Genomic DNA, 27,864 nt, shown 5'->3' with positions numbered 1-27,864 from the left:
GTTGCGGAATAGGAGTCAACTGTATGAATGTACCGACAAGTCACAGTGCCCCCTTTCGGCAACACCACTGTAATGCCTAAATGTATTTCTTCCCATAAATACCTGGATACCGTATGTAGGGGGTGCTTATGATACAGAACTCGAAGATATGTCTCTAAACGAATACATGGGCACAACAAAAATACGCCCGGTGACTCGGTAGACAGTCTACCGTAGACAACTGGCATACCGTAGACAACTGAAATTTATGTCAACTGTCACAAAAGACTCTTCTCGACGACGGCGAGCAGTAAACAAACAGTCAGGAAATTACAATTTCGCCCTGTTTCAGGATCACCAATCTGGTTTGATATTACTTACGAGTGTGTACGTATTGTCCTGCTGAGCCAATCACTGTGTTTCGTGTTGTCTCCTCGCAGAAACGATGGGTGTTGGGTTTGTTTGTAAATCAATCGTAGGGGGACGGGCACAGGGAATGAAAGCATAGAGCTCTGTGAAAATACAACACTCGGTTTTTTATTTTATTTCACATTTCAAGTTTTGGATGCAATTTCAAACGAAAGGCACGGCACATTTTAAATATAGAATTAATTGAAGTGTAAACATGGATTTTTTTTAAATTCAAAGACAGCTGTGAGGAAAGATACATGGGGCTGAACTGTGAGTTTTCTACAGTGTTTATTTGAAAACGAATCGGCGTCATGTACAGCAAATAGTGCATCGAAAGCGACTAGGGTAATTTATACCGAATATTGGGAATCTGAATCTTGGTAATTTATAAAAATAATACAGTAATATGTCGACCTGACAAGGACATTAACCGAGTGAAGGAAACATCTACGAACACAATCTAGATATTTTTAGACCCGACATACTATTTCGTGTTTTCGTTTTGTATTTCGTGTTTTCGTATTAATCTGTACCGATTATACGAGCAAATACATACCGTTCTGCTTTTTAAGTAAACTGTGTATTTTACCTTAATTGTTAAAGAAAATATTGTTCTCAAAGTTTATATTTAGTAATATTATGCCCGATTTACATTCGAATTTGAATATGTGTGCTGTTCCGTTTTTTTTTTTGTATTTATTTATATAACCTTTACATGTGTTATAATTGAAAACATTTGAGTAACCAAATTACACTGAAAAGAATCAACAGTTTAGCAGGTAAGATTGTTACAGTCCTTATATAATTTGTATTCTGTCTCACACACACAAATATTTAAAAAGTGGTCTGTACAAATTCATGTGTTTTTGTTTTTTTTTACTTAAAAAAATGTGGATTTTGTTTTTAAGATGCATTTCACTTGGGGAATTAAAGGGACCATGGAAGATAAATCTACTTGCAATAGTAAGTACTGTAGATTGAGAATAATGTGGCTTTGAGGCAGTATAAAACATTATAAATTATAATTTACATATGCATACTGTATATTGTTAAACAGTGATAGTACTCTAATTTAACACTTGGCTAGAATAAAAGGAAAGTGACACATCATGGATATAATTGTCATAATGGAAACCACAGATTTACACCCCTGAAAGGACCAGTAGTGATTTTACATGCAAGAGCTTCTGGCATAAAATGAGCCCAGAAATATGTTTTGCTAACTGTGTGTAGCAGCTTGCCATTCACAATTCTTTTTGCTTATCTGGATAGCACAGATTTCCTGGACAGCTGTAGGAGGTACTGTACTGTGCTTGTCCTCTACTTGAGATAAACTGATTGAATAAAGTTAGTTTAGACAAGAACAACGTCTTATTTGTTGTAATATTTAAATAGATGTTGTTTGCTTTTGCTTTTCCACCAACAGTATGAAATTGTTATTAACTTATAATCTTTTGGAAGGTTTAAATATTTTACACTATATGTAGTTTTATTATATCATAAAAAAAGCCTGAAATGTATGTAATTACTGGAAATGACTTCCGTTTTGGTAAAAAGGAATTCATGTTAACTTGTTTAGATTGTACTGAATAGTTATAAACTGACCTCTAACAAGGTCACCTAACAAGGTTTACTCTTTATATAATCAAAATAATGTTGTTTTATTCCATTGATCTGGTATTTGTTGGTTCTATGTATTATTATTATTATTATTATTATTATTATTATTATTGTTATTGTTATTTATTAACAGATCTCGGGATTCATTTGACATCCTCAATGAGAGGAAAATAATGAAAACATTTTGGAAGCTCATCAGGCTCAGTGTAAGAAATGGAGATTCGTTGTGGCGGCTTGATTTTCAGTTCCAGGTTTGACTCTGGGAATTTGGCACGAGTGGAGCAGGTGGAGCACCCAGACACAGATGGGGAACCAACTGTTAATGGGAGCACAACTTCAATGATGTTTGGGGGACCCCTTTCCGCCCCAGATTATGAGTTTAACGTTTGGACTAAACCGGACTGTGCTGAAACACAGTTTGAAAATGGCAACAGGTGAGAAGGATGTTAAGGTTAAAGATCCGAACATCTCTTTGCATTTAGAAGTTTTGTGATTTCAAAAACGATAATCAAGAATTGAAATACTTTTATTAGCACCACCAATGGTATCGCTTATGCCCTTTTTTAGATTAAAAAGTTGCTGTTTCTTTCTAGTCCCTAGCTGTCATGATCTGTGCTGTGCCGTCTGTCAGTTATTTTTGCTGCAACAAGACCAAGTTACATACAGTAAAACAGACAAAAACCTTTTAATTGTAACGAAGATTTTTATCACAAGGAAAAGGGAGCCAGTGATAAGAAGTTTTAAAATGTATTTTAAAGTCTAGGTTTTAATATGTTTTCATTTTCCTAGGAATATAAGAAAGTCCATTCTACTAATTTTTAAAATCAGTTCATTTGTTATGTAACGCATTATTTAAATGTGCAGCAGCATTTTTTGAAGTATGTATTGGAGAGAGTACATAAAATAAATAGTTTAAAAATGTACACCGGCAAGGCTCTAGTAAAAGGTTTAGACCTCGTCAGACCTTAATGTAAACTTTAAATTGCACATGTTACATTTTATTAATTGTCTGAGTAACTTCCCAGAACTGATGAGCTAAGATACTGATTCTGGAAATGTAGGGCACTGTGTTGCATCAGTGTAACATCCCATTATTTAATTATTTTGTTGTGTTATTTTTTTTTTAAGGTTGATATACATTTTAGATTTCCAGAAAGCTTTTGACAAAGTCCCGCATAAAAGATTAATTCTCAAACTGAACGCAGTAGGGATTCAAGGAAATGCATGCACATGGATTAGGGAGTGGTTAACAGATAGAAAACAGAAATTACTGATTAGAGGAGAAACCTCGAAATGGAGTGAGGTAACCAGTGGTGTACCACAGGGATCAGTATTAGGTCCTCTGCTATTCCTAATCTACATTAATGATTTAGACTCTGATATAGTAAGCAGACTCGTTAAATTTGCAGACGACACAAAAATAGGAGGAGTGGCAGACACTGTTGAAGCAGCAAAGGTCATTCAAAATGATCTAGACAGCATTCAAAATTGGGCAGACACATGGCAAATGAAATTTAATAGAGAAAAGTGTAAAGTATTGCATGCAGGCAATAAAAATGTGCATTATAAATATCATATGGGAGATAGTGAAATTGAAGAAGGGAACTATGAAAAAGACCTAGGAGTTTATGTTGGGCAGCAGTGTGGAGTAGTGGTTAGGGCTCTGGACTCTTGACCAGAGGGTTGTGGGTTCAATCCCCAGTGGGGGACACTGCTGTTGTACCCTTGAGCAAGGTACTTTACCTAGATTGCTCCAGTAAAAACCCAGCTGTATAAATGGGTAATTGTATGTAAAAATAACGTAACAATTGTAAGTCGCCCTGGATAAGGGCGTCTGCTAAGAAATAAATAATAATAATAATAATAATGTTGAGAGTAAATGTCTTCATCTAGACAATGTGGGGAAGCTATAAAAAAGGCTAACAAGATGCTTGGATATATTGTGAGAAGTGTTGAATTTAAATCAAGGGAAGTAATGTTAAAACTCTACAATGCATTAGTAATACCTCACCTAGAATATTGTGTTCAGTTCTGGTCACCTCGTTACAAAAAGGATATTGCTGCTCTAGAAAGAGTGCAAAGAAGAGCAACCAGAATTATCCCGGGTTTAAAAGGCATGTCGTATGCAGACAGGCTAAAAGAATTGAATCTATTCAGTCTTGAACAAAGAAGAATACGCGGCGATCTCATTCAAACATTCAAAATCCTAAAAGGTATAGACAATGTCAACCCGGGGGACTTCTTTGACTTGAAAAAAGAAAAAAGGACCAGGGGTCATAAATGGAGATTAAAGGGGCATTCAGAACAGAAAGTAGGAGGCATTTTTTTACACAGAGAATTGTGAGGGTCTGGAACCAACTCCCCAGTAATGTTGTTGAAGCTGACACCGTGGGATCCTTCAAGAAGCTGCTTGATGAGATTCTGGGATCAATAAGCTACTAACAACCAAACGAGCAAGATGGGCTGAATGGCCTCCTCTCGTTTGTAAACTTTCTTATGTTCTTATGTTCTTACTTCTATTTTTTATTTCCTCATAAAACATGAGTAGAAAAAAGTATTATGTTTTAGTTTCTGAATAATATAATAAGTTAAATCTATGTTTAAAACACATTGTTCTTATTTTTAATTGTTTAGCAAGGTTCTAGTTTAAATCCCACCCCTATATTTTGCACATGGGGTCCGTGTTGATTTTAAAAACCCTACTTAATTCTTAAAAAAATAAAAGTTTATATTGTTTACATGTTTTAATTAAGTTAATACTTTATATAACTTAATACATTTGCAGAAGGGACATGTTTATATCTGTTTAAACTCCTGTTGCTTGGTTTCAAACCCGTTTCAAACAGAAGTTTATTACAGAAGTGTTGATAGAAAGAAAGCAATTGTGTTATATAAGCTACTATTTCCTTATTGTAGCTCAAAACTGCAAATAATTTGTGTGGCTTGTGGCATCGTTTTCTGGTAATTGTTGAAGCGTTTTGTTGTAGGTGATGTTGTCAAGCAACAAAATCTAAACAATCTTGATCTCAGCAACTACAGCTTGAGTTGCTGAAAAAGGCACCTAGTTTTTTATGACCTTAGAATAATTAATTAAGCAAGGTGGCTACCATGACAATGGAATTTAATGTGCTTAGAAAGTGAAATTGGATAATCGTTGCATGCTCATTGCCAGAACGGGGATACAGTTTCTTTCCATCCAGAAGCACTTTCTTTTCTAGGATATAAATAGCCATGACATAAGATTTGTATGTTTTTTTTTTCTTCATGTGATCTTAATAATGGTATTTGTTTTTCTTTTCAGTTAATTTTTCTTTTCTGAATTCCCTGAATAAAATTTATTATTAAGCTTCCCTGTGAAGGGAGCTTATACAGTACTTGTCAATCGGCCACCACCACTGCTATTTCAACTGCTAATATCTCATAAACCATTTGAGAAGGCTACTTCATGTTTTCACACCAAAACTCTCTTTAAAATGCAACCTAAGATGGCTGTCATATTGTGATCATGTAATTTAGCAGTGTCATTCAGTAAAAAGGAATCATTGCAGCGATGTATATATGTGTGTGTTGCTTTAATTATTTTTATTATCGTTTTGTAGATCCTGGTTCTATTTTAGTGTACGGGGAGGGGCTCCTGGGAAGCTCATTAAAATAAATGTCATGAATATGAACAAACAAAGCAAACTGTACTCCCAGGGAATGGCTCCATTTGTTAAGACTTTGCCTTTGAAGACACGATGGGAGCGGATACGAGACAGACCTACATTTGAGGTATGCAGTTAAAATAAACACCTTTGTCCAAATTGTTTCTATATTTCATCATGGCCTTTTGTTTCTAAGTATTAATAAAAGAAACATACTAATGTTACTATTTTCTTTTATATTACTACATGGTCTACCAGCAAGTGTCAAATCAAAAGTTGCATGACCCTCTCTGTTTTATTTCATATGATTGCATCTATTTTTCTGTTTTCCGCACAGATGGTTGAGAACCAGTTTATTCTGTCTTTTAACCACCGCTTTTTGGAGATCCGTGGGGCCACTACGTACTTTTCTTTCTGCTACCCGTTTTCATATGCTGAGTGCCAGGACATGTTGGTACAATTAGACCAGAAGTTTGCGGACTCTAAACACCCAACACCTGACCGGTAAAGAAGCATGGCATTATCTTGAAGATTTCTGTGTAGTTTTTGGTTCTTTTAGTCTGTTTTTGTGTTTTTGAAATTTGTATTGGGACATTCCATTCCAAATGCACTTATTTCAAACCACTCATTTAAGTGAATACTATAGCAATGATTTAGGATTTGGGTGCTCGTAGCTAAAGTAAAAAAAAAAATGGTGCTGTAACTATTGGAGATACCATTTAGATTTTTTTGTCATGCTTATCTGTCTCAACATGTATTTACAAAAGCATGGGCAGATTAACAGAAATGTTAGATTCCAGTTGAAAATCTGTTGAAATTGTTGACTTGCTGTACTCTTAAAGCTTAGTGAATGGGACCCCGCATTTCAAGTAGCTTGGGTAGAACAAGATGAAGATTTTATTGTGGTCGTTTTATCTGAAAGGGACGTGTTTAGTAAACATTTGACCCATTACAGGTTTCGATGTGAAAAAATAAAGGCACTGTAATTATCAGAAGCAGACTAATTGTCTTGTCAAAGTCTGGTCTACAAACAAACAAAGTATGGAGGGTAGAATTATGAGCCTTACAAAGAACAAAACAAATTTTCAGGTTCATGAACTGTCTTATGCCCCTTTCACACCGACGAGTTATGACGGCTCAGAACCAGCACTGATGCAGCATGTTAGTCTGTGTGAATTGCCTATACCATCACAGAGCCGTCCTGTTTTATGCCGTCTCTGAACCACCTCGTGAGATGACACTGAACCATCTCAACTCTTGTGTGAAATGCTATTCCGGTACTGAAGTGCTATTGTGGGCATGGATTAAAGTCAACATCCCACGTGACTGCAGGTATGCTGGACATGTTGGGTATTTTTGTCATCGGTGTTATACGCTTTCATTTTTTTCAAATACAATGGCTGATCAAGAACGAGGTACTAATTGGAGTCTGGAAGAAGTTAAGCAATTGTTAACTTCACGGGCCAATGAGGAGGTGAATTCATACAGAGAAGGGACGGTGCCCGACGCTGTAATTTATAAGCAAATCTGCGACATTATGCGTGAGCGTAGATGCAGCCGTTGCCATGACAACGATCTGTTGACTGACTGGTTTGAAAGTTGTACTCGCATGATCCCTTTGACTGTGTGAAAGGGTTAGGACGGTATTATACTGGCATAGATAGTGCAATTTCGTGCTGTGTGTGGGTATTTTAAAGAATTGTTTAAACGTCTCTGAGACTGCTCAGTAGCAGCATTTGTATGTGAAAGGGGTATTCGAGTAATAATGGTGTGCAGACCACACCATTGAATCATATTCTCCTCTTTCCAAAAGTAACTTCTATGGAGTATAGCTCAATAATATTTACCCCCCCAAGCAATAGTTAAGCCTCTGTTTTTTTTAAATGTAAGTTTTTCCTTGGCATACTCTGCTTGGTCTCAGTTAGTTAGTGTATTAGAACAGTGTGCTGTTTTTGTTAGTCCTGTAGATTCCATCTATTACCATCGTGAACTGCTGTGCAACTCACTTGATGGACATCGTGTTGATCTCATTACGGTCACGTCATGCCATGGGATGATGGAAGAGCAGGAACCAAGGCTGGAAAAACTGTTTCCTGACAACTGCACGCCTCGACCTCGCCAATTCAATGGAAAGAGAGTAAGCCATTTTTCTGTGTTCAGTATACAACAGAACACTGTTATATTTGTAGTGGATTACTCTCCTCTATCCAAAGAGACTCAGGATTCAGGTTGATTATCAGCTCCAGATATTTTAATCAATGTATACAAGGGAAGAGTCTACAAGAGACTGTTAACACAAGTGGGTTTACAGTTGATATTTATACAGTTTGTACAAGCTGGAAAGTAGGGTGTGACTGGTGTCTGTGTTACCAGAAAGTTCAGTAGAACAATGGGGTGGCCAGTAGCACAAGATAAGATCAAAACAGAGCCAGTGTTTATCAAAGTCCAGTAGGACAGGGGCATAGGGAGTGGTACAAGATAAGATCAAAACAGAGCCAGTCTTATCAGAGGGCCTTGGGTGGGGGGTAATATTGTCCAGAAGCTTGGGGGTTCAACTGTTAGGCTTCAGCTGATGTAATCACTGTCTGTTGTAGACTGAAAGGCTCTTCATATTCAGTTAAATATATTTTGTCAGAATTCCATAAGTTTCCTCCACATATTCAAAATCTATTTAAAAAGTCCCACATAGTCCCACAAGACTAGAATTTGTTTAATAAGTTGTACACTTCTGTTTTCGACTAATGGATACCCAGAACGATCACTTGAGTGTTTTTCGAAATGCTAATCAGGCAAACTCTTTAGAAAAGTGTTTTTGAAGTTTGTATTCACATGATACAGGGGATGTTGAACGAAAAGAATGGTTTAGTCAAAGAGGGTTTGATCACAAACCTGAGCTGGAACTAAACACTGTTTAGTCATATATGCTGCATTGGATTGCCAACTATTGGAACAATGTATTGGTTTGTCTGAAGTTTTACTCAGCATAACATCTTTTGTATTGTTGTTTTACATGACAGGAATAGGATACTAGGTTGTTTCTAGTAATCTCAAATTGCAAAAAATGCTTTCACTTTGTAGATTTTATTTAGCAATCTCAAGTTTCTGTGTTGAATGACTTTGTTGCATTGTCATTCCCCAGTTGCATGTTGCCTTGATAAAATTACAGCTGACTCAGACTTTTTCTGCAGGTGTTTTTCCTCAGTAGTCGGGTACATCCAGGGGAAACTCCTTCCAGTTTTGTGTTCAATGGATTTCTAAACTTCATTTTGAAGCAAGATGACCCTCGAGCTCAAATGCTGAGGAAAATGTTTGTCTTCAAGTTGATACCAATGCTAAATCCTGATGGAGTAGTACGAGGGCACTACAGGTGAGGAGAAAAACAAAAAGTACAGGTACTGGAGGACAAGCCCTTTACATGCTAATCAACGTAGTGGGCATTGACATGCTTCTAATGTTACCATTAATTACTCATTGCAGTTTTCATACTTGTTATTTGGAAAAGCCACGATAAAAATACTGCCACCATAATTAAAATCGTATCCCAGGGTAATTCCTTGTGTTTGAATGTCCGAACCCTTTTATTGAAAATATCACTTGGGAGCAATTGACTACACTTGGCAAGTTAATACTTTTACCTACCCTTAAACTATTATGTCCTTCTCAAAACATTTGAATACTACCAACTGTAATGTACCTTCTTTTTCGTAGAACTGACTCTAGAGGTGTGAATCTCAACCGCCAGTACCTCAATCCAGATTTTGAACTTCACCCCTCCATTTATGGTGCTAAGTCTGTCATAATGTACCACCACCTGCACAATCGTGTTCGACCTGATTCTCAAGACTGGAGGTCATTTGTATCGCCACTCTCTTCAAACTTGTTAAGTACAAAACCTTCAAATCATTCCAACAGAAACTGCCCTTTTTCTTCAGAGGTGTCTCTGTCCGAGATTGAGAAAAGCAACAACCTAAAAAACGAAGAACGGCACGGTGAAGGAGATTGCATTGCTCCAATCCGGGGCTTCGGCCAAACGCAAATTCCAGTGTTGACAGAGAACAGCGGGCAGCTGATTTCTGAGCTTCTCAGTAAAGGAGAAGCCAACCTGAAGACAGATAATACAGTGAAGAGCGGTAATGAAGAGCCCAGGGACAAAGAATGTGTGAAAACAAGAATCTCTCCTGACCCTCCTGAACATGTTCTCCCCCGAGAGAGTGGAATAGCGTACTATGTGGACCTTCACGGGCATGCATCAAAACGTGGCTGCTTTATGTACGGAAACAGCTTGTCTGAAGAAAACGAGCAGGTTAGCACTTGTGCTGGGTTGTATTAAAATATATATAGATATATAGATAGATATATAGAGATATAGATATATAGATCTATATATATCTATCTCTATCTATCTATCTATCTATCTATATATCTCTCTCTCTCTCTCTCTCTCTCTCTCTCTCTCTCTCTCTCTCTCTCTCTCTCTCTCTCTCTCTCTCTCTCTCTCTCTCTCTCTCTCTCTCTCTCTCTCTCTCTCTCTCTCTCTCTCTCTCTCTCTCTCTCTCTCTCTCTCTCTCTCTCTCTCTCTATATATATATATATATATATATATATATATATATATATATATATATATATATTATAAAATAATATATATATGAACTGTTTCACTGTTTTAACATTTCTATTTAACCTTGTGTTTGCAGACCGTTCAATCACTCCTCCCCCCTAGGGTATTCTTTGTTTGTTAACAAAATCTCCCATATCTGTTTCTGTTTTTGTTCTTCTTGGATGCTCTTTTTGGAAACAAGATTTACATTTCATCTAGTTCTTGCTGGTGAAACATTTGCAGTAAAGTGAGGGACAGTTCATGATAATTTAGAACTTTGGAGGAGGGAAGTTGCAAATTGCACATTTCTCAGTTCTTATTAAAAATGTTTTAAAGGTGGAAAACATGCTGTATCCCAAGCTTATCTCCATGAATTCGGCAAATTTCGACTTTTCGGGCTGCAATTTCTCTGAGAAGAACATGTACGCCAAAGACAAGAGGGATGGCCAGTCAAAAGAAGGAAGTGGGCGTGTAGCCATTCACAAAGCCACAGGGGTGATCCACAGGTATGAAATACTAGGGTCGTTCTATCTGGACAACATCAAGAGAACTGGTGGCCGGCATGCACTTCATTCTGCATGATTCCTAAAGTGACAATGTTGTGTTCCCTTTCTGTCTAGCTACACACTGGAGTGTAATTATAATACAGGCCGCTCGGTGAATACAGTCCCATCTGCTTGTCACGATAACGGGAGAGCAAGTCCTCCTCCACCTCCTGCCTTCCCTCCCAAATACACAATTGAGTTGTTTGAACAGGTATGTATAATCACACCAAGATACGACTGGCGCACCAGTGCCATTTCAGACCTGTTTTTGCTTTTAATTGAAAACTGTTCCCTTTCCCAGATACGTAGTGTTTATCATAGTACACAGAATTATTTCCTAGTACACATTCAAATAATATGTGTCTGTGCTGTGCAATTTTATAGCACTCCACTTAAAAGGTTACCTGTTGCAGATTATATTTTTGTTCTTCAAATTAAGTGAGAATAACATTCTATAAAAAACATTTTATGCAGCTGTATTGTGGGGCATTTGAGAATATTTTGTCATGTAAAAAAAATGCTGTACTCTGCAGGTTGGCCGAGCCGTTGCTATTGCAGCACTAGATATGGCTGACTGCAACCCCTGGCCTCGAATAGTGATGTCTGAACACAACTCTCTTCCTAACTTGCATGCATGGATGTTGAAGCATGTGAGAAACAGCTTAAAGAAAAATGTCACAAAGACTTCTCCAAAGGGCCAGTAAGCATATCCATTGATTTAATTTTGGAGTGGATTTGAAAAGGTTTGTTCCAGGCACTGTAATTTGCAGAAACAAAATATCCATCCATCAAGTAAAGCACTAGAGATTTCAAGAGTGAGCAATTTAAATATTAATTGGCCTTGCATACTATGATTTTTATTATATGTGATTTACAGAGTTTTATGTCAGCACTTGTTATTAGTGCAGATATAAAATAATAATATTGCATTTTTTAGGTTCATATAATCAAGTAATGCTAGATCTCAACTCCTTCGTCTAAATTGAAGATAAGAACTGGAGTTATTTCATTATTTTTAAACCATACATCAATATTGAGTCTATATTTTTAAATATAAATATCCAAATAATTTGTCATTTACTATCTACCTGTAGGTAAATAATTGTGGCGACAATTGGGGCATCTGCTGTAGGAACATGATTGGCGCAGACAATCTGCAGGGTTATAAGAGGAATAAATAGACCAGCAAGATTCTTTCCTAAGACTGAACTGTATTATCACTGCTCCCTTCAATGGGTTTTCTGTGATCTGTGCCTTCTTGTTTCCAGTGGAATGACAACATCAGTCTCGGAGAATTCGTTCAGCAGGACCAGGAGTAACAGTAATGGCACTACCAGTGGGAGCAGCAGCAGCCAGCAGAACTCCCCGCAGCTCAAGTCCTCAACCAGCTTCACATTCGGCTGCAGCCTGGGTATGGGAAGGCTCACCTGTCCTGCAGGAATCAATCAGAGCCATCAGAAAGGGGGGCATAGGGCTCTGGGAGCAGTGAGAGGTAAGCTGCCCGATGAGCTGTGCTGTGAGCAGGCAGGCAGCTTACTGCGCCATATATGGTCCTGCTTGGGAGGTGTGAAAGAGAGCTATGTGTGAAACATTGCCATTACCCATGGCTTATTTCTTATTTTTTGTGTGCTTAGACAGGGCTTGGAGTTTTCTAATTGTTTTGCAGTCTTAAATACATTTAATTGTATTGTAGCTTTTTTATTATTATTATTATTCTAAAAATAGTATTGTTTTTTAATAAAGATTGATGAATTAATATAAACCTGAAAATGTGTAAAGAAGAAAAAAACAGAACGCTAAGAAATGTCAGAAACACTGAATGAAAATAAAATACCTTTTTTACTTTTCCAGAGTAAGTAGGATATTACTGTCCATATTACTGTCTATACTGTAATGTGACCTAGTTTAAATGTCTTGTACATTTCTAATGTAGCAGTCAATTACCCAAACATTCTGTGTAAAGTTTACTCTTAACGATTTTTGATATGTAAATGCTGTAGACATTGTGTAATCATTGGAATTTGTATTGATTTTACTATTAACAAAATACATACATAAATAAAAACAATTCTAAAATTGCAGGCAGAGATACTGCTCTCTGATTGGTCAGTCGCACATTCTACCTATTGAAACATTTCACAATATCACCACGGCTGGAGCCTCATCACAAAATATTGATTATGAAAAATGTATCCACTAAAGGAGAAACAGAAAGGAGATGTATTACACCTGACAAGTTTTCAATTCAAACAGAAAAAGATACAAAAGACTAACATGCAACGAAAAAAAAAAAAAAATCTTAACTCCCTCACTGAAACAAAGAAATCGTAGAATGATGTATGAGGACTTTAATAATGCCCTGTGTCATGTACTTTCACTACAAAAATACAAATTGAAAACGCCTGACAATTCAGTTACTTTTTAATTTCATCTTTGGCACCTCCAACATCATCACCTACTCGCAGGAGCCAATGCAGTGGTTGAGTGATTTCAAAACCGAATGAAGCCATGGGACCATCAAGTAGATATACAAATCATTCAGTAAGATCTGACATTACTACTGTTCATATTCTCCCCAAAGCTGGGTTTGAAACAAGCTAAATGATGTCCATAACGGGTCACAAAACTTTAGGCATCCCTGAGAAGCCATCAAGAAAGAAATAGTCCCATAGGCTTTACTGGCAGTGGCAGAGCAAACCAGCCAAATTCTAAAGGTCCTTCGTCGACACTGGAAAGCAAAAGAGGCAGAAGCTAACTCTTCACCGTCCTCTTTCAGTAAAATTAAAGCAATCACATTTTTAACAACTGTCCAGTAAAATTTGATTCTGTTAATACACATGGGATCAATAGATATTAGTACTATTTGTAAAACCATAAATATAGTACAACACATGCACAGCGTCGCTCACCTGAACATTCCTTTTTAAAACAGTGGAAGGACACACCAATGAAAATCATTATCAAGAGTGAAGTGCCTAATTGGTATATTTGTAAGTAACAATTTTATGATCAATTTATGGTAATCCACGATGTTGTGATATGGTGACATATCACAACAGTGTGAGGAGCACTCTGCCTGCGGTGTCATGCCTCATAACACCCACAGCCGTTGTGATATTTCAGCACATTACAACCCCCTGTCCTACTATAAAAACAAAAAAACTGATCATGCCATTTCCATGTGTGGTATGATATTGAAATATTTTAGGACGAATTGAAAACTCCAAGCCCTACTGAGTATAAAACATGACTGGTGACCAAAGGTAAAGTGCTTTGTTACGGTACTGATACCAAGTTGGCTGAACTATTTAAGACCATATCGTCTGAATTTGATAAAACTTAATTTGGATTTCAACACAAACTTAATGCCATGGTGCTGGAATCACTGGAGTCGTGAAATCCTTTGGCTCATGGGAGACACAGTGATCGGAAGGCAATACAACTTAAACCATTCGCTATGTACATATTTAAGATGGTTATTGCGTTATAAACTCATATTGAAAATATCAGTTTTATACTATTGTAAAATTATATCTGCATAATAAACACCATTTAAAAAAAAAAAAAAAAAAAGCCAGTTCCATTTTTTAAATTCCTGTTCAACAATTGCTTGTGTCTCTCTGGCTAAAAATATTGTTCAAGAATGCAGACACACAGGTTGCTTCTGTAAAACTTTAGTACATAGTTGACTTAAACTAGATCATTTAAATTTGCAGTTTGGAAAATATATATATATTTTTTTGCTCTTATTTGTTATCTCAGATGTACCTGCCACCCCTTTCCCCTGCTTGTGTCTTTTATATCTCTGTATAGAGTCTAGAGCTCAAGAGAAGAGACGTCCACACCACCAATCAATGTTAAGAGCCTCTGCAAGCAACCCCAGCAGCCACCAGTGCTCCCCGTCCCATCCTCTGCCTCCCTCCTCTCTCCCCTCCTTGGCCTTTTCCAAGAGCTCCCCCTCCACCCAGCAGCTTTCTGGCCCTAGCCCCTGCTCAATCCCAGCCTCCTTAAGCATGGCAGGTCTGTATTCTCTGCAGCCTCCCAGTCTCTCCAAGCTTCTCCCTTCTCTCCAGACCATCCCCAAGCCACATATCCTAAACAAGGCCATATGCAAGCGGCTGACTCCCCTGCTTCATCCTGCCCTGCCATCCATGTGTTTACTCAGTGACAGGACTACTAGCCTGGGTTTGGGGAATAGTGTTGGGAACCAGAGAGGAAGGGCCAGTAAACATTAATAGCAGATCAGCAAAAACAAAAAAGCATTAAAGGAGTTAACTTCAGACTCAAGACTCAGGAGGTGGGTGGATGCCAGAATGGTGTTGGTGATGCTCAAAAACCCTACATCTGGGTTCTGAAGAAATGTTTTTCTAAATGGCAAAAATGTATGGATTTTAAAAATATGTCTCACTTGTTCAAATACATTTGAACAGCTAATTGTAAGGTTATTCAAATTGTCCCACCATCAGTTGTAGGTTATTTTCCTTATCACACTAAAGATGCAGTATCTCTTTTCTAGCTTTCCATCTGGTTCATGGAAAACAGTGAATTCTCATAAGAATAATTGGCTTATTTGTTGTCTTGAGCATCTCCTGTTCAAGGCTGCATGCTTTCACTTCACCTGTCTTTACACATCAGTTTTAAGTTACACGTGAACCAGGAAAGACAAAGCCAATCTAACATAGTTTGCAAGGAACAACTGAAACACTACACAGCTTTTTCTTTTCAGTTTTTTGTTTCAGTTTCATAGTACCGTACAGATTTCATAGCCTTTTTAGATAATTCACTTTCAGAATATTTATTACGAGGCATGCTTGTCCTTCAGCAAAGCACTTTTTTTTCTAGAATTATTTTATTAACCATTTTTTCCTGATTTATTGTTTTGGGATTTTGAGAAGTCACATTGACATAACAACTCTGTTTTCCTTAATTTTATGATATGTACATACAAAACAATAACCTGGCAACTGCTGTAATCTGTACAGTGTTGTTTATCCTAAAAGGGGATAGTGCATTATGGGATAGGTGCTGCAGAAGACCAGCATTAAAAGTAAGAAACAAACCTAGGCTATAGTATTTCAAACAGTATCGCCTCTATACATGAGTTGGAAGAAATGCAGGGTTGATGCAACCTTGTTATGCTGGATGTTTGTCATATTGCACTTTTTTTTTGTACACATTTTAGCTAATTGTCTGCTATATCACATGTGTCTTAATAATATATAAATACATTCAAAACTAGATGCTAGGACTATCCATAATACAGTTTAATATGTACTCAAAATTATTATTTTTATTATTGAGTCTCTGTTTTGAGTGGCTGCTGATTCTGGTCAGTTTTGTAATAACATGTTTGTTTATTCAGATTTTATACACCAGCCTTTATCCTACTGGTATTTTCTATGTACTTTTTTTACTCGCTTTATAAAACGATTCTTCTGTTCTGGGAGTGAACTAGATTCTGTCTGCCCTGCATCAACCTTGATTACATTCCGGCAGCAAGTTTTTAAAGATATTTGTGTCGTCTTATTACAAAGCATTTTTTTTATACCCCATACAGTAGCTTCATTATGCCTTTCTGAAAAAATAACATCTAAGAAAAAAAAAAAAAAAAAAGTCCTGCAATTTAAACTTTCAGCCAAAGTTTATTGAAAGTTGAAGCATTATGCCAGTATTAAACTTTCATAGTTCCAAATTTATGATTTTAAGAAAATACCTGTCAAATGGTGTATCATTAATGTTTCTGATACGACATGCTATAGATAGTGAACGACTGGAAAAAAACAAAAACATAATGCTAGTGTGATACAATATAATTGCTTGTATTATGACCACTAGAGGGACTGAGTAAATTGGTCTTTCTATAGAGCTGGTCATAAGTAGTCTACTATACTAGCCACAAATGTAGTTATTCATCTGCAACTGACCAGTATACTGTAAGTAATATAACTGAGTGAACAGCTAAAAGTGCTGTGGACATTACAGTAACTGTTGTCTACTATATGTGCTTAATTGTTGTAACAAGAAAGCCACTTGCAGGATATCTACAACATTAACGTAGTCAAAGGTTTTGTGTAGATGTGTTGAAACCGTTTCTTCTCTGTACACTCAAGCCCTTTAATAGTGACACCAAATATGTACAGTGTGCAACTCCATGATCTCTTTTGAGGACCGTTACCCTCTGGACTGTCAGATAAGAATGCAGTAGTATGATTGATACAGTATTTTCCAGGAACAGGAGCAAATGAAGGCAGGGTTTAAACTCAAAAATAAATTGGCATTTAAAAAATAAATGGGTTTTTATTGTGAAGGTTATGTGAATGTAATGTTTAGTTTGGTGATTGCAAGTTGTAGATGACTGAGAATTCACAACTATATATTTAAGAAGCCTAATGTATGTAAACATTTAGTGTAAGGCAGCTATGGATATATATTTAAAGCTTTTGTGATGTTATTTTGTGAACTTGCGTCTTGTGCCATGAAGTGTTCTTACTAGCGGTGAATGGATATGTCCCTGTATGTCAAATATTAATTGTAGTGATGATCTCCAATGTATTGCAATGAAGAATTCACCAGAAGTGATCTGTTCTAGAGAACTTAAGGGTATCCATGTGATAGCAAATAAGTAGGTTTTCAATTGGAAAACATACAGAATACGACGAGTGTAGTATACCTTACCCTACAGTATAAACACCCCAACTTGAAAGTGGTACTAAAGTCATTTCAGTTTATAATACTAAAAATGTTGGCCAGTTCCTGCATAATTGTGCTGTGCTTTTTTGGAACATTTTTTTAAAAAGACCTACCAATTTGTGGCAATTTCTAATTTAATTTAATTTTTTTAAACAAACTACTGATGTTTTAATATTGCTGTCCACTTGCTTGTCGTTCAACTGCCATTTCAAATCTGGTGTGGGGCTGTCTAATATAGTCGTAAAATCTGTGTCTCTTTTTGTATAATAAACTTTCTATGTATGATTTGGACAAACTGTGTTCTTTGGCACTTTATTTTTTCCCCTTCCCCGGTTTGTTGTTATCTGTTCCTGAGTTTATTGTTTCAGGTTCTCTTCCTGCTACCTCACAAAGCCATTTTAGTAGCAAAGGTAATTTAAAGCATTTTACATTATACATGTATACTAAGCAACTGGCAAGACAGGGTTGTTCAAAACCCACTTGACAAGTTAAAGTATGCACCATGGAGCAAAGTTACAGTAGATCATATTGAAAAAATAACATCAATTTGAAATGCAGATACAGAACTGCGTTTTATTAACACTAGCACACTTTCACAGAACTGCTGTGGCATGGTATGCATTAACTATTTAAACACAAATGCATTTCCATTTCTTTTATGAAGTGTGGAAATTAATTGATAATTACAAAATTCATGGTGTGAAGTTTATTTGTGGGGCTTCCTCCTTTCTTTCCTTCATTGCTTTTTTCATTCAATTATTCATCTTGGTTCTTAAGTGTTTAACCACCTTTTAATATTCAAGAAATTTGGTACTCAGGGCCTACAGAATATTCAGCTATTGAAGCATTTTATCTCCTTTTCTCTTGTGGTAAACTATTTCAATGGGACGCAGTTCTTGCTAAATGGGTTTCCCTGATGCTTCTATATTGCACAGTACCACAACAAGGGTGTAAGCTTCCGCTGATAATAGCGTGAGAGAATGAAGAGGGGGAGGCGATTGTCCTTAAGGGTGAAAAGCAGACATATCACGAGTCAGTTAACCTCTATCCTGGAGCCAGGAGCAGTCTTTGATAGGCAGTGGGTGAGCCCTTGGCTGATCCGGATCTCTCTAACCATCCCAGCTGGTGTCATTGACATGCAGTGGTGTTGGAGAATTAAATACCCAATCAAAGGACACTGCTGACATTGGCCATATACAGTGTGTGAATGGTAGGATACAAGTTAATCTAGAGTTGACTAACAAGGGGAATCAACAGGCACTGGTGGTTTGATCAGGTTTATAGAACTACATTTTTATGGCGCTTGTGTGATCTGCTTTTTATTTATTAATCCATCTTGGTTCTGATCCTACCAACTGCTTATGAGGTAGATAAGATTTGACTCCCAGCTTCTGTTGAAATTGGCCAATCTATAACCATTGAATGTCTAGTTGGAGCACTGTATTCTTTTAAAGGGGAAGTAGTACTAAATCAGCTTTTCAGCTACAAAGTAATTATCTAATCTTATCAACATTTCCTACTCCTTTATTTGCCTTACCATTTACTTCTGAGAGCTACTACCAATTAAATATGTCAACACAAGCTATATTCCTGCTATGGTACATATTTCTAGAAGGGTTGCTTTTTATATGTATTCATGCCACATTGCATTCAAAATCCCCTTGCTTAAGATTGACACCCCCTAAGCTTTTTTTCTGTTTTTACCACATGGGTATCATATTTAATTTAGTTTTTTTTTCAAGTGCATTTCTCTTTCATTGCATAGGATACAGCTGTCCTAATTTGCATGCTGGCTCTCCAAATAGTGGCTTTCTGTTAAGGAATCGAATGCAGGAAAACCCGCGAATGACAGAAGTTTCAGGAGGCGAATGTGTTTCTGTACAGGTACTAAAAGACTACGAACCTCAATATTCAGTAGCTCTAATGGTAACACAATATAGTCACCTAGTTTAAATGAAAAGGAAAACATACCAATATAATTATACATTGCTAAATAATTAAATAAGTAATGGCATCTTTGTGATGATACAAACACACTTGGTGCATTTCCTTAAACACATAAATCGGTGGATTACTATACTGTATATTTTAACTTTATATTTTTAGTTATGCTTGTATTAAAGAAAAGTGGCATGTGTACTTTTTCACATAGACAGCCATTCATGTGTTACACAGCAACCCCACAAACCCCACCAATGAGTACTTGCCCTTGACCATAGTGCTATGCATATAATTATAACCATGCAGGTGTACTACAACCCCATATTACATTTTGCATCACAATGGAATTAGAGGCAACTTGTACTAAAGTTCCAAACTCCTTCAAGCTGAATAGGCTACTTCATCTGTGCTTGACTAGCCACTACTGAGCTCACAGCACCTGTCCTTTCAAAAGCAGACAGATATAAGGAACCCAAAGTGTTGCATAAACGTTGTTTTTGCTTGTATATATGGCTTGAAACTCATGATATTCTGTAACTGCTGGGACTGGGCTTTTACTTGTGTTCATGATGAAGGGCAGATGGGGTGGAGATCTAGCAGTAAGCTAATGCCATGAAAAAAGAGTAATTGTTGAATGTGCTGGTTTTCGGGTCATTTAAAATGATTGGAGAACACCATTGATTTAGGCTGTACTTTAAATAAAGCAAATAAATATAAAAGTGTAAACTACAAAAAAACTGTTTACTGTGTCTTGCATTTTCAAGTTGTGTCCTTATTTCTCAGAATTCTCAGAAGAAAGGTAAACTCAAATTCAGATCTTCAATGGACTATACCAGGTAAATCCCTCACTTTGTCTGGTGGGTTGGTGGATATAAATCTTGCACATGGAGAAAACTCCATCAATGTTCGCACTGACCCTGGTAACGCAACATCTACATCTTTCAATAGCATGAAAATCCTGGCTGATGGTACTGCTTTTTACTCCCTAAAGCTAAAACTACTTTTGTGGAATGAAAACAAACTGGACTTTCAAGGTGGTGTACATAAGAATAAACTATGGAAGATGTACTAACAAGGCACTAAGGAAACAAGCTATAAGTAACCTGAAATAGTGACTTCACATGTATCTGTACCCCCAGAATCTGATGCTCTCAAAAACTAAAGAACATCTAAGCCAAGTGTCATTACAATTGGATAAATGGTTCTGTAGATCTAAGGGAAACTCAAAAGTCTAACAAAAGTGAAATCATTGCTTTCCCAAATATAATAAGCTGTTTTAATTATAGCTTGTAACAGTATGGCTTTATGCTTTTATGCATAAATCATTATATCGTTATATGTTTTAATTTGGTAGAACACAATTAAATGTGTATGTGTGTGTGGTTGTTATCTCCAATGGATTAACACTGAATTTTACATCATTTTTCATAGGTCTGAGTTGCAACAGAGGGCCAGTAAAATCCCAGTAAGAAAAGATGGCCCACAGCCTGCCCAGAGCTTGATGAATCCAAATAGTGCAGATGGGGAGCCGGTCCTGAAAGTATGGAAACTTATTCGACCCAAAAAACAACTGTCTCTAACAGGTGATGACAACAGCCATATAAAACATGGTGAACGATAATCTTCCTTTAAACATCAGTGTTTTACAGTCTTCTTATACCCAGTGGTGGCACAAGACCAGTGTGTAACAAGGGGATGATAAAACTGCTAACCTCAATTTTTAAAACAAACACTACCACCAGTACACTAAAACACTGTCAATACCAAAACAAACAACAGTGGTCTGTAGATGTATAGTTTTATCTGCAGAAGACAGGGAGACATTTGTGCAAGAGCAGAATAAACGACATTGTAAGATACATAGATTTAGGAAGATATTACCTCAGCCACATGCCCCCCCACCCCCCACCCCCCCACCGTGTGATGTTAGGCAGTTTAGACTAAAAGAAAGCAGAGGAAATGACAAGGACATCATCCAACTCCACCCTCCAGAAAAGCCAAGCGAATTTCCAATTCTTAGCAATATGGGTAGTCCCCGCCCCATTTAAAAAATAAAATAAAATAATAATACTGAAGTTTAAAATTAATTGTCAAGAAAAAACCAAACAATGAGGTTCAGATCAATAACATCCTACAAACTAGTGCCCTTGTGATTCAGAAACCCTCTGAATCACGAGAGCCCTCTATAAAATGACAACCTTATTTTGAACAGTTGGGTGTACATTATTATGAATTCATTAATAATCTATTAGAAAGAAGTGACTGTCCAATTATGTGGTGTGCTCTTTTAATTTGGCACATGATAATTAAAGGGAGGATTAACATTGCAGTCAGCACTTGATTCAATAATGAAATGATTGTTGCAGATATTCAAGTAGATAGTTCAGCCCTGGTCCTCAACTCCAAGGCTTCCCTGAAATCCAAGGACAGACAATTCGCTGTACGTGAGCACAGAGATCAAATCTGATATCTCTGACCAGGTATTTTATTACCATACACCTATTTATTATTTTTGAACTCCACAAGGTAATCATCACTTCATGTTGAATAAGCTATTTGATGTGACATTGTTAAGCAATTTTCACCAAGTTGCTCAAATGAAATATATTTTCATAATGTCACTTGAGGGATATTGCATTAGAATGCCTCCTACAACTAGTTGCTTGTAAAGTTGCCAGAAAAAGTTGCCCGAGAGTCATCCTGTGTCTCATGGGCTTTAGTGTGATAGAAATAGTATTTCAGTTTTCTGGGATACAATGTCTGTCAGTGTGTTTTCAAATATAAAGTAAGTGTTGGTTAATCTCTGATGCCTGCGGTGTAATCATGACATTCAGCATTGCAATTTTTTTTATTCCAGAAACTTCAAATATAACAAAATCATCCCACTCTGACTGACTGAAGACTGACCTAAATGACTTCTAAGTTTTGGGAGTTCTGCTTCAAAACCTAAAGTAACTGAATTTATTCTATCACACTGTGATAAATATGATAGTATAACATGTAGTACCTTTTTATAACAAGAGAGGATGGCTAAGTACACAGTAAATATACCTACTTTGTTTCAGGTATCTTTTACTTGACCTACTATACAATGAGGGGTGTACTTTTGCAATTGAAACATTTTTTTTTTGTTTTTGCATACTGTATTTTGATAGATGTATCAAAAGCATATAACAAAGATTAGACAAAGCATTTTAGTATGGTACAGATTATGATCACTAATCTGAAGACCTGGTTTTGGATCAGCAAGACCATACTGTACTGTAATATTTAAAGTAAAATACATTTTGAGCCTAATTCGCATGTGACTAAAAATCAGGATTTTTACTGACATCGGTGAAATTTAGTCTCATGTGAATAGTCTATTTCTTTTTATCCCAGATCATTACCTCAGAGGTCCTCAGATTTCTTTTACATGGACATCAGGACCTTCTGTAAGATTTCAAACTCAGGCATCCTGTGTCTCTTTTTTTTTTTAGCACTGTGCTAATCGGTCATGTCAGTGTTATGTTAGAATTGATAGAAGCATTTACGGGGTATTCATCTCAAAGCAAACATAATTGGCAAGTCTTAAAATATGGATACTTTGAACGAAGCATTTGAAGGTATGTATGGAAATGGTTATTCCATGTGGTCAAGGTGCCAGTAGCCTTTGGAAAACAAAGTACAATTAAATGAAAAATCGCTCAGTTGATACGCTTTGTTCTTACTCCGTCTTGCACAAGTTATTTACACGCGATTCATTGTTATAAGTCATGCATAAAAGCGCCCTCTCTGGCCACGACTGGGAGGTTACTAGACATCCTCTGCTTTTGACCAACTCTTGAGGACACCCGATTCCACCATGTGGAAGTTTATAATAGAAAACGCAGTGTTAGCGTTTGTCAGCGTGAACCAGCTGCAGGTTTTGAATCCACCCTTGAAATAACCTACCTGAATATACAATTAAAATGAATAGGTAGTGTACCTTGAGATCTGTATTTACTGTGTTTCATGTGAAACCTAACCGAAACATGGCAGGTAATTAAATCTTTTGAGTTTATTGGCTTTGTTACTTTAGGCATTTGAATAGCACATTTGTATGTATGTTCTGTTCTTGCTGCTGATTGTATTAATGGCTGTGAGAACATCCTGAATGTTGTTTATTTCTTTTAATTACATACAAATAAACACTACAGGATTACAGAGGGTTTCCATGCCCTCTTGTTTCCAAAGGTAATTTGATACCTTGTGATGTTTTATAAATGTGGTTTGCATTGTTTTTTTTTTTTATAGCTTTGGAGGTAGTTGCTGTATATTTCAATACCTAAATAATAAATGTAAAACAAAATTAGGTTATACTTTTCAAACTCAATTTTGTTATTTAAAAGCAAACCTGATTACCAATGAACCCAGAAGATACTGAAGTTTTGAGAATATAAACTGGTAATATTTGTACACTTCACTTTTCTCCTATCTCCTCTGACATTTAGTATTAGTTTTGTGCTTTTTGAAGTGAAACACAATTTTATTTGTAGATATTACTTTTTCAAATACTGTATTTGGAGATTGCGTTAAAATCACACACTGCACTTTGACAAATTGCATTTTTGTAAATTTAAGAAAAAGTGTCATTGAATTTTATGCATGAGTTTGTTCTGTGGGATGCGGGTGCAATAATTTAATAAATGTTTCAAAACTTGCATCTAGTTTTTTTGTACATTTGGGGGGAAAAATAATGATGTAAAACAGAGGTCATGTGTTCATTAAAATCTATATTTTTAACCAAATAAAAAATTTTATTTCCTAAAGCATTATTTATACTAGGAAAGGGATAACATTCTATGTCAGTCATAATGACAGTGTAGAAGACAATAATTTGCTAGTGCAGTTTAATAGATCTGTACAAACTGCATATAAAGCTAGTTATCAAGTTATCAAACCCTAAAAAACTTGTTAGTACAGTTAGTCAGATATGTTTTTCTTGGATTCAAAAAGTGGGATTAAAGTTTTCATTGCAGTCTGTATTATATCCAGCAGCTAATGGAAATGACCCCCCCAAAAAAAAAGTTGGAAAGTACAGTACCCTGTGAATGCATGGACATTTATTGAGAGCATTCAGTAATACTTATGTACCGTAAATCAGATACATTTTGTTTTGAAATGAAAAAGTAATACTTAAGATTTAAAAGCCCATTTAGGTGTTTCACAGAAAAAAACAACAAAACCTGTACATTAAATACATTTTACTGTTAACACATTTCTCAGTTGTGATTGAGATACAGAAATGGCTTAACAGGTATCAATTGATTTCTTAAAGGAGAGTATAAAAGTCAGGGTAAAATACCAAAAATCAGAAGCCCTACTTATAAACAACCAAACTATAAGTACTACTATTTTATAAGTCAAATGGCAATAATTTAAAACACTGAATAAATGGTGTCACACAACACATTTTAATAAATACTGAATGGAGGTCTCTAAACCCCTCATACTGAATGCATATTTTTTCCTATTTGGTCAAAGAACCTTACGATGGCAACTTCCAGGAGCTCTCAGATAATAAAGGATTGTTTGGTACGGCCTTTATTATAATAGAAAGTTGTGCGAGGTTACGTAAAACTGGATTTTCACTGCTGAAGTCTTGAAAGCATAACGTACGACTTCCGGACATGTTTCGATGCAAAAAAAAATTGATGGTTTTTGGTCAAATTATATAGCTTTTTAGCGTGAGAAGGTAATTTACCCACCCTTTAAAGTGGTACAATGTTTTAGACGTGCACTTCCTACAGCGTTCAGAATGTGTGTGGTATATGCATGGTATGTCTCATAAGTCATGACGGTGGAGAGAGTATTGACTTTCTACTGTGTGGAAACCTGACCAATGTTACTTATACATTTGCATCACATACGCTTTCTTTTGTAACTGTGTATCGAGGAGTAACCACTGCTGTTTTTTGAGATCTAGGCATGTGTGCATAAACATATGAAATATTTTTGGAGATGCTAAAAACAGTCCTGGTGTTCCATGACTATCAGCCAAGTTACCTACATTTCTACTGCTGCAGATATAAACTCTGGCAGCAAGCCAACTTCACCCAAGCACATGATCTAAAGAACTTGATATTACGGTCGGGGACATACACCCTGCCAAACAGGACTGGTATGCTTCGTAGCTATAAAACGCTAATGCTGCTGAATACTAACCCTTCTGCCAGCTATAGCTGATGCATTGCTGTAACCACGATAAAGAGCTCCTGGATTTAGTGAAAATATGAGCCTTTCTAGAGCAGGAGTGGGTGGTTTTACAGACCACTTTTCATTGCAAATATGAACTCAAACAAAAAATGTGTAGAATTTCTTACTTTTGTGTATGTGGTCTTCAGTGCAATTCAATTAAAAGACAATGATGTGGCTTGCTTATATAGAATCTTCAATTTGCATAATGAATTTCTGATTTTTAAAAAGAAATATGGAAATGATCAAACCTTAAAACTTAATTTTGAGTGAGAGTTGAAAACTTTCTCTTGGATTGTAGAGGTACATCTTGTTTTGTTTCATATTTACTGGCCGTGCTTAGGTTAAAGAGACATATTTACCATAGGATTGCTGTTTGTACCACTGCTTGGAATACTTGTTTTAGGTAACATTTAAAAAGTGAGTTTTACCAAGCGGAGGACAAAGGGACTGAAATATTGTTTTATGAATTCAGCAACATTTTATTATCATATTTCCTCCATTAACGAACACTCATGTACAGAAATATTAGCAAATTCTAGTGTCCATTGTGGCAATCTTAGTTTTGTCTCACAATCAGTCAGTAAGATATGGTCCCAAACTTCAACCTGTAACAAAAAAAATAGATAAGTAGATTTATTTTGTGCTAATGCATGGCTATTAGAAAATACAGCTTTAATGGCTTAATAAATGATAAGATAAATGACAAGCTTCAGGATTAGAGTATTGTAGCGTGTTTTAGTAATTATAATTAATAACAATACTACTGCAAAAATGACCCATTCTCACTTATTAAATTACAAGCTGCTCATGTCTTCTTGGTCTTTGTTATACAGCAGTCACCACATTTAGTGCGAACGATGTATCTTCATATAGACAATATGATAACCTAATCATTTTTGTTTTACTTTGTCAGGAAAAGCCATAAGCTTGCAGATTTTCCCAGTAGACCCTGCTTTTAAGGATTTCACTGTAATTAAGACAACATTATACTGTAATTGGTCCTATTCTATGGCCAATGGAAAAGCAGCCTGGAGTATAAGTGAATCACTTTACCTTTCACACCATCACCCATCACTCCAGTTTCTTTGGATTGTTGACAGACACGTAGTGGTAGAGCACGACCAGTAGAAACAGGGAGACTCCCAGCATGTTGGCGAAGATTGCCAGCTGCACGTCAGTCACCATCCTACAAGGCAAAGTAAAAACATCCGAATTAAGATGAGTTTCTCTGCCACACAAGCATTGTCAATTCCAATGACTGCCCTCCCCTCTCTCTACAACCACGGTTTTTTTTTTTTACAACAAAAAAAGCAGGCTAAATTATTACTGGTTTTGTTGGGTGTATTTTATGTTAAGTATTCGTTGTGTAAACACTGGGCACTGGAAACGTGGCATTTGTAAAATTAGCAGGTACTGCTTATGGTTCTCAAAAATGCCGCTACACCCTGCACAAGTCAATACCACACTGACTGAGCCACTATAAATTGTAAATGACTAAAACAATGCTGCACATATAGTAACGAAAGTGGTCTGTTTTCCCATCACAACGATAAACTGGCTGTACATACTCGTTAATGAGTCGTCAGCAAGCATTAATTTGTTCCAAAATAAATGAAATTCATTTCCATTAATCCAAATTTGTGACAAAACCGTCTTCAAGACAAGTACCTGTACGTTATTTATATAAATACTGCAACACTTTCACGTTTCACAATGTTAATACATTTCCATGAAAAGGCATTTCAGGGTTCAGTTTAAAAAGCTTTCGTTTCTATACCATCTTCACCACGAAATATGGGGGGGGGGGGGGCGGTGAAAAAAGAAAAAAGAAAAAAAAACTGCGCTCGCGCGTCCACACACCCCAATACATTTCCAACAACTCAGCATTTACCTTAACCACAATCCCACTGTTTTTTAAAAATGTATTGTAATACACAAATCTCTGTATTTCACTTACCTTGCACTGATTTTAATTTAAAAACTACAAGAAATGAAGAACACTCTTCCTTCCCCCAGACTATTCCTACTCTTACAGCCACGTCACGATAAAGACGTATTCTGGAATTTCAAGGCTGCGTCATTTCCTAACGTGCGAACGTTGAAGCCTTTTTTTTTAGTCAGCTGCCATTTGTGTTCACGTGATATGGGTCACTGAATTCAAAATCCAATTACTGGTTGTTACTTGAAATGTGACGTTTAAAGGCCAGAGAGGGTT

The 27,864-nt window shown here is 36.5% G+C and overlaps 2 protein-coding genes across 8 annotated transcripts; one reads left to right on the top strand and one right to left on the bottom strand.

Annotated features, from left to right (window-relative positions):
* The first annotated feature begins 129 nt into the window (after window positions 1–129).
* Window positions 130–24,112, top strand: LOC117402479 (cytosolic carboxypeptidase-like protein 5). Of its 7 annotated transcripts, none has more exons than XM_059023697.1 (18): window positions 130–366; window positions 1,299–1,353; window positions 2,144–2,444; window positions 5,610–5,781; window positions 5,992–6,158; window positions 7,614–7,791; window positions 8,843–9,021; window positions 9,363–9,957; window positions 10,591–10,760; window positions 10,875–11,010; window positions 11,333–11,499; window positions 12,068–12,291; window positions 14,613–14,819; window positions 19,255–19,373; window positions 20,214–20,266; window positions 20,862–21,013; window positions 21,797–21,910; window positions 22,288–24,112. In XM_059023697.1, the coding sequence occupies exons 3-17, from the start codon at window positions 2,224–2,226 to the stop codon at window positions 21,895–21,897; spliced, it is 2,841 nt and encodes a 946-aa protein (XP_058879680.1). In that variant the 5' UTR covers window positions 130–366; window positions 1,299–1,353; window positions 2,144–2,223; the 3' UTR covers window positions 21,898–21,910; window positions 22,288–24,112. The 7 variants fall into 7 exon arrangements, with proteins under 7 accessions (XP_058879680.1, XP_033859559.3, XP_033859560.3 ...); XM_034003668.3 differs by lacking the exon at window positions 130–366 and adding an exon at window positions 373–660; XM_034003669.3 differs by lacking the exon at window positions 130–366 and adding an exon at window positions 373–1,169 and having other exon boundaries at window positions 21,797–21,870.
* A 1,992-nt stretch (window positions 24,113–26,104) lies between these two features.
* On the bottom strand, window positions 26,105–27,616 carry LOC117402766 (dolichyl-diphosphooligosaccharide--protein glycosyltransferase subunit 4). The gene is made up of 3 exons (XM_034004205.3): window positions 27,607–27,616; window positions 26,703–26,835; window positions 26,105–26,254 (listed from the first exon to the last, which is right to left on the bottom strand). The coding sequence occupies exon 2, from the start codon at window positions 26,832–26,834 to the stop codon at window positions 26,721–26,723; it is 114 nt and encodes a 37-aa protein (XP_033860096.1). The 5' UTR covers window position 26,835; window positions 27,607–27,616; the 3' UTR covers window positions 26,105–26,254; window positions 26,703–26,720.
* Between the last annotated feature and the right edge of the window lie 248 nt (window positions 27,617–27,864).

This window comes from Acipenser ruthenus, chromosome 5 (genome assembly GCF_902713425.1).
Source record: "Acipenser ruthenus chromosome 5, fAciRut3.2 maternal haplotype, whole genome shotgun sequence".
Classification (NCBI taxonomy): Eukaryota; Metazoa; Chordata; class Actinopteri; order Acipenseriformes; family Acipenseridae; genus Acipenser; species Acipenser ruthenus.
The sequence above is the reverse complement of the archived record's forward strand: the minus strand, read 5'-3'. Positions and strand labels throughout refer to the sequence as shown.

Bases quoted from the DNA above. Each gene is read 5' to 3' on its own strand.
- LOC117402766 (XM_034004205.3), bottom strand. From the start codon at position 26,834: ATGGTGACTGACGTGCAGCTGGCAATCTTCGCCAACATGCTGGGAGTC.
- LOC117402479 (XM_059023697.1), top strand. From the start codon at position 2,224: ATGGAGATTCGTTGTGGCGGCTTGATTTTCAGTTCCAGGTTTGACTCT. The intron at 9,022-9,362 runs GTGAGGAGAAAA...TCTTTTTCGTAG, and splicing joins GTAGTACGAGGGCACTACAG to AACTGACTCTAGAGGTGTGA. The intron at 10,761-10,874 runs GTATGAAATACT...CTTTCTGTCTAG, and splicing joins GCCACAGGGGTGATCCACAG to CTACACACTGGAGTGTAATT.